General features: G+C 42.4%; 1 protein-coding gene across 1 annotated transcript; it reads left to right on the forward strand.

The window, feature by feature from the left end:
• Positions 1–5,144: 5,144 nt before the first annotated feature.
• On the forward strand, positions 5,145–6,068 carry LOC311590941 (vomeronasal type-1 receptor 4-like; the record flags this gene model as incomplete). Its single annotated transcript, XM_084770236.1, has 1 exon — positions 5,145–6,068. One exon carries the CDS (start codon positions 5,145–5,147, stop codon positions 6,066–6,068), a length of 924 nt encoding a protein of 307 aa, XP_084626362.1.
• Positions 6,069–6,335: the final 267 nt, after the last annotated feature.

The following is a 6,335-nucleotide window of genomic DNA, read 5'->3' on the forward strand; positions in this document are numbered from 1 at the left end:
TCCAAAACAAGAGATAGGGCTTTTGGGGTCTTAGCATTGTGTGGCTGGTCATCATTACACTTCAAGATGCTCCTAGAGAGAGCACTCCAGAGAACTCTTAGGGCTTCGGGTTCCGGCTGCTGTTCCAGGTTCCAGCAACAACTTTGGTTGAATTGCTGGTCTGCTGAAATCCTGCCGACTACGCCAGGGAAAATGCTCCCAGGAACTGAGTCCAAAAAGGTCTACTCCTATTCCCATTAACTTCTTTCCTATCCTATCTAGGGTAGGTGGTTTGGAAGGGAGGTATAAGCATTGGCGAACCTCAAATGAAGTAGGTTTGGAAAAGGTCGAAGCCTACAGAACAAGACACATCTATACCACTCCCGGGAATATACCCAAAGGATGCGCCATCATACCAAAAGGACACTTGCTCACTATCTTCATAGCAGCTTTATTTGTAAGAGCCTGTAACTGGAAACAACCTAGATGTACAAAGAATGGATAATGAAAACGTGGTATATTTACACAGTGGAGTATTAAGCAGCTGTTAAAAACAATGAGATCATGAAATATCCAGGCAAATGGGTGGAACAAGAAAAATCATCCTGAGTGAGGTAACCCAGACCCTTTAAAGACAAACATGTATGTATTCGTTCATACTGGATATTAGTTATAAAGTGACGGACAATCACATTACAATCCACACACCCAGGGAAGAGCTCAAGGAGATCCCATGAATCTCCTTGAGAAGAGGAAATAGAATAGACATATCAGGTGGATAAGGGTGGGGTAGGGGCATGAGAACAAGAGAGATCGGGTGGGAGAAAGATGGAGGGGGAGAGTTGTGGGAGAGACAAGTGGCATTGAGGGGCATCTTAGGGACCAATTAGAAACCTAGTGCAAGGGAAACTCCCAGGAGTCTGAGTTGGACCCTAGCTAAGACTCCTAGCAATGGAGCTGGGGATTATAGAGGCTGAAATGGCCGTCTCCTCTAAGGCAAGACTTCCAGTGAAGGGATTGGGACACCAACCCAGCCACAAGACCTACAGTTTGTCTTCCCTACAAAATGTTCTGGAGCAAAGTTGGTATAGAAATCGTGGGAATGACCAACCAATGACTGACCCAGCTGAAACCCATGCCATCACAAGGAGGCCACCGCTGACACTGTGTGGAGAGCCAGGACACAGAGACTGAATAGCCCAGAGACCTAGGATAGACCAAACACCCGTGGCAAAAAATAATCAATGAAATTATTTTAAATGATATTGTTGTACTCATAGACTGGTGCCTAGCCTAGTTGTCACCAGAGAGGCTTCATCCAGCAATTGATGGAAAGAGATGTAAGACCCACAACCAACATCAGGTGCAGCTTGGAGAATCCTTTGAAGGAGGAAGAACTAACCTGGGCTCATAAAGGCTCACAGAGACTGAGTGGACAACCAGGGAGAATGCATGGGACTGGGCTAGGAACTCTGTATTTTATGGTTGTGTAGCTTGGTATTCTTGTGGGACTCCTTTTTTTGTATGTACCTCTTTTTTTAAAAAAAATTATTAATTTATTCAGATTACAACTCAATTGTTATCCCATCACTTGTATCCTCCCATTCCTCCTTCCTTCCCGTTTTCACCCTATTTCCTTCCCCTAGGTCTATGACCGAGGGGGACCTCCTTCCCCACTATATGGTCATAGGCTATCAAGACTCATCTTGGTAGCCTGCTTATTCTTTCTTTGAGTGCCACCAGGCCTCCCCACTAAGGGGAGGTGGTCAAATATGGGGCACCAGAGTTCATGTCAGAGTCAGTCCCCGCTCTCCACATAACTGTGGAGAATGTCCTGTCCATTGGGTAGATCAGAGTAGGGGTTCGATGTTTACTGCTTGTATTGTCCTTGGTTACCAAGAGCAATACCAGATTTGAATTCTCTCTTCTCTCTGTCTGTCTTCTGTCACTCTCTGTCTGTTCGGTGAGCCTGATTCTGTGTCTACCTGAACAATGATCTTCTGCATCTGTCTGTCCCTGCCTGTGTCTCTGGGTGTGCTCCACAAAAGACTTTTCTCTGCATCTATTCAACAGCATGACAGCTTCCCACACAGGAATGAATGAGGAATACTTTACAGAAATCACTAAAAGAATTTTACAAGGTTTAAGACACTGACTCCAACGGTGCCAACTGCCCCAGATAACAAACAGTGCAGCAAACATCACTGCACACATTTTTATCAACCTATATCCATGTCACCGCCAACATTTATAGTGGAAATGTGTGTCCTAAGGTTGCTTCCAAAGCACTTGCTCTTTCATCATTAATTACCTAACATGCATACACAGCTGCATTACACTTTTGTCAGGGTCACAGAAAACTACGCATTTTAGGATGAAAACCATGCATTAGCATAGGTTGTTAGAGGTAATTACTTGAGAAATCCAATGCAAGTAAGCCTGTTTGTTACATTGCTCTTGTAGAAGTCATATTGAACAAACAGGCCAAGTGCACAGTAGGGCAGCAGTCTTAAATCTTAAGTGAACTCAGGGTCTATTAACTCTGGCTGTGAGGTGCAGCAAAACTTCCACAGTCTCTCAGAATGTAAGAGAGATATTTTCATAATGATGCATCCCCCATGGTAGAGTGAACTTCCAAATGCACCCTTTGCCCTCAGTCCCTAGAATGCAATCTGTGTCTGGCTCTCCTAATTGGACTCTCACCTTCTGACAGCACAAGAGAGAAGAGTTATTTCGCAGTTCGAAACCTGCCCCTCGGGTTATACTCACTACTTCCTTAAAAGTTTTTTATTGTTAATTAATGGGAACAAATGTTTTTCACAGGTGATGTCACCCCCCTTGGCATTATTTTCATTGTTACATCCTGTGACATGATCCTGTCATTCCCTCAAGGCATAAACTCTGAGAAGATTCAGGCTTTCTCTTTAGGGTTGCCATCAACTACATATCTACGAGTGTGGTAGGTCCCCTTGGCCACTGAGTCCTCATCCATCAGCCAACATCACAGCTGCATCTCTACTTGCACATGTGAGTTACTTTCCTTTAGGTACCCAGTGTGCAGCAGCCATGGCAGTCTCTGGAAGATGGGTGAGTACAGGTCTCTGAAATGATCCTACTCTTTCTGATAAAGCCACCTACACAGGTTGAATGCTGAGAGTGGGAAGATCACCTTAAGGCTTGAATTGTACATGGTTTGTCAGAAGCTGCAGGTGAGAGATGCTATCCAGGGTTCCTCCATTTTGGTGCTGTTTGCAAAGGCAGTGTCAGTGTGTTTTTTCCCAGTCCATAGGGATCTGGTGGCTATTACAGTCTGTGACCATTTTTCAGAATTCACTTGCACTTAATTTTTCTATGGGAATCTAAAACTCTGTTCACTGGATTGATAACATCTCTTCCAGAATTTAGTGAGTTACAAGGGCAATGTGAGCAATATTTGGTGACCTCTGCATACTTACAACTCAAATTATGCATAGGACCTTAAAGTGGATGTGAATTATTTTGTTTCTTTATTGAAAACAGCTATGTAGAATGGCACAGTGTAGTATTCTTCTTAGAGGGCTTCATAATTAGGGTTATGTAAAGATGGACACGAAATAACCCAATGTTTTAATATATCCAAATTTCAACGCTAATGCCATTTGACTAGCTGAGTGATTTCAACCTCACACTGTCCAAGCATCAGAACCCACATTCTGTTATTTCCAGGCCCCACCCAGACACAAATACCTGTACCTGCAGACATCATTTTTTGTTTTGTTTTTGAGACAGGGTTGCTGTATATAGCCTTGACTGTCTCTAGTTTGTTATGCAGACCAGGATGTCCTCAAAATTGGGAGTTCCTCTGGCCTCTGCCTGCCAAATTCTCGGACTACAGACATATCTCACTATTCTTAGCTCAGATATTGCTTTTTAATCAAACAGATGTGTCATTTGTGCTTTGTGTTATGAACCCATTGAGCTATGTGTGCTGTACCCATGGCATCCTTGGCTGATAGTATATTTGTATCTGTCAAATGTATAGTTATATTTGTTAGATTTTATGTTCCACAAACCATAAGGGGTGCTACTACTATTCAATATTCCCATTTAACGTCTATTGTGTTTTAATTTCATTAAAATAAGGTAAAGAATCTCACCAGCAAACTTCCTATACAATAAATGCACGTATTGTGTCTTGTTTTAGATACACTTACAAGTAATTTGCCATTTATCTTTGTATAGAGAGAATTAATATGATAGGGTTATATTGTAAATAATATTCATCAAATTAAAAGATTAGGAAGTTACTTTGGAAACTCTTAAAAGCAAGAACAAGCACATGTATGTACAAACAAACATATGTAACTGCAATTACATGTGAGTGTGATGACAAAGGAAAACTCACATACTATTATCCTAATGGTCACTATTTTCTATCCTTTTTATTCTTAAATTTTACTATTCTCTATTATTTATTCTCTTGTTTCACCTTTGAGATCTCTGTGTAATGTATTGTGATCATGTTCATATTTTCCCCATTCCTCTAGATTTACCATCCTTTTCCTGATAAACTCTGTGTCTTTTTAATTTCTAAGCCTATACAGCACAGTTTTTGAGGCCCATATGATCTTGGGTTTGTCACCATCCACTGAAGCTTGGTTGACGTATCAGAGGTCACATTTTAAAGGAAGATGGTTTCCCTTTTCTGGATGGTATCCATTGTCAATAGCATTTTAGGGGCCACTATTTTCTCTGTAGCCAGAAAGTCTCCTTTCTGGTGAGTCTCTGCCGTTACAAGTTACTGGGAACTTGGAAACTTGTGTAGTGTGTCCACGTGCAAGACCCTTGTCTGGATGTAGTTTGATAATTAGACCTCTTCAGTGGTGCACTCGTGGTTGTTTAACCAGAAATTAATTACAAAGCACTCAAAAAAGAAAATAAGTACTAATGGCAGTATAAAGTTTAACTGCAATGTCCAGGTTAATTATGTGTAATTCAAACAATAGTAAATCATTGAAACCCAGGACACATCTTATAAGAAAGTCACATGTTAATATGTGAACTGCTGAACCTAACAGGATGGATTCTAGTCGGCACAGTGATTCACATGCTACGACAGAGAGAGTCCAACTTACCTGACAGTTGTTGCCAGGACGTGATGTGAGGTGACCCAGGATTGTGACAGAATGCCCTCCAGAGACCTGGCTGTGGGGATCTTCTTCCTGTTGCAGACGGCACTGGGAATGCTGGGGAACTCAGCCTTGCTTTGCTGTTTTGTCATCGCTGACTTCGCTGGGATCAGGGCAAAGCCCACAGACCTGATTGTAAAACACCTGACCTGGGCTAACTTCCTTGTTCTTCTGTGCAAAGGGATGCCTCACACAATGGAAGCTTTTCATCAGACATACCATCTAGATTATATTTCATGTAACCTTGCCTTATATTTTCACAGAGTAGCCAGAGGAGTATCCCTTGGCTCCACGTCCCTGCTTGGTGTCATCCAGGCCATCACCATCAGCCCCAATAATTCCAAGTGGAAACAACTCAAGGTCAGAGCTCCCAGGATCATTGGTCCTTCCCTGGGCCTCTGCTGGTCCCTACAGCTTTTGATATATGTTTTCGTTCCTGTGTATACAACTGACATATGGAGTGGAGTAAATGTTACTGGAAGAAAAGATTTTGGATACTGTGCTGTTGTGAATCCTGGGAGACTAATGAACACTTTCATTGTAGTTCTCTTGACGTCCAGCGATGCCATGTTTTTGGGGCTGATGGTGTTTGCCAGTGGCTCCATGGTGCATAGGCTGCTCAAACACAAGCAGAGGGTACAACACATCCACAGATCCCAGTCTCCTAGGGCATCCGCTGAGACCAGAGCCACCCATATCATCCTCACCATAGTGAGCAGCTTTGTGCTGTTCTATGTAGCTTCCATTGTCTTTACATTTTACGTGTCTGTCCTCGATGTAACAATTAGGTGGCTGGTGAATGCCAACGTGGCCATGACTGCATGTTTCCCAGCCTTCTGCCCCTTTGTGCTTCTCAGACAACATATCTCTGTTTTCAAACTTGCTGTACCTGTTCTTACTAGACACACTGCGTTCGTGTAGGCAGAGATCTCTAAAAAACTATGCTGTCTGCTTTTCCTTTCCACTTCTTCTCCTATGTACTGTTCTGTGCACACACATTCAATAAGAATGTACACAGTAATTGCAGAATGTATACTATGTTTCTTTCCAATATAGTTTGTAATTTAGCAACATGAGTGCTGAAACGATTACCGCTCACGGCTTCTACGGAGAATATTACGTTAGCAGAGATATTTAAGTTTGGTAGCTATATAGACCATAATGACTAAGGAGGACTTCTATGAGGAT

Source organism: Acomys minous, assembly GCF_964271855.1.
Source record: "Acomys minous genome assembly, chromosome: 20".
NCBI classification, from domain to species: domain Eukaryota; kingdom Metazoa; phylum Chordata; class Mammalia; order Rodentia; family Muridae; genus Acomys; species Acomys minous.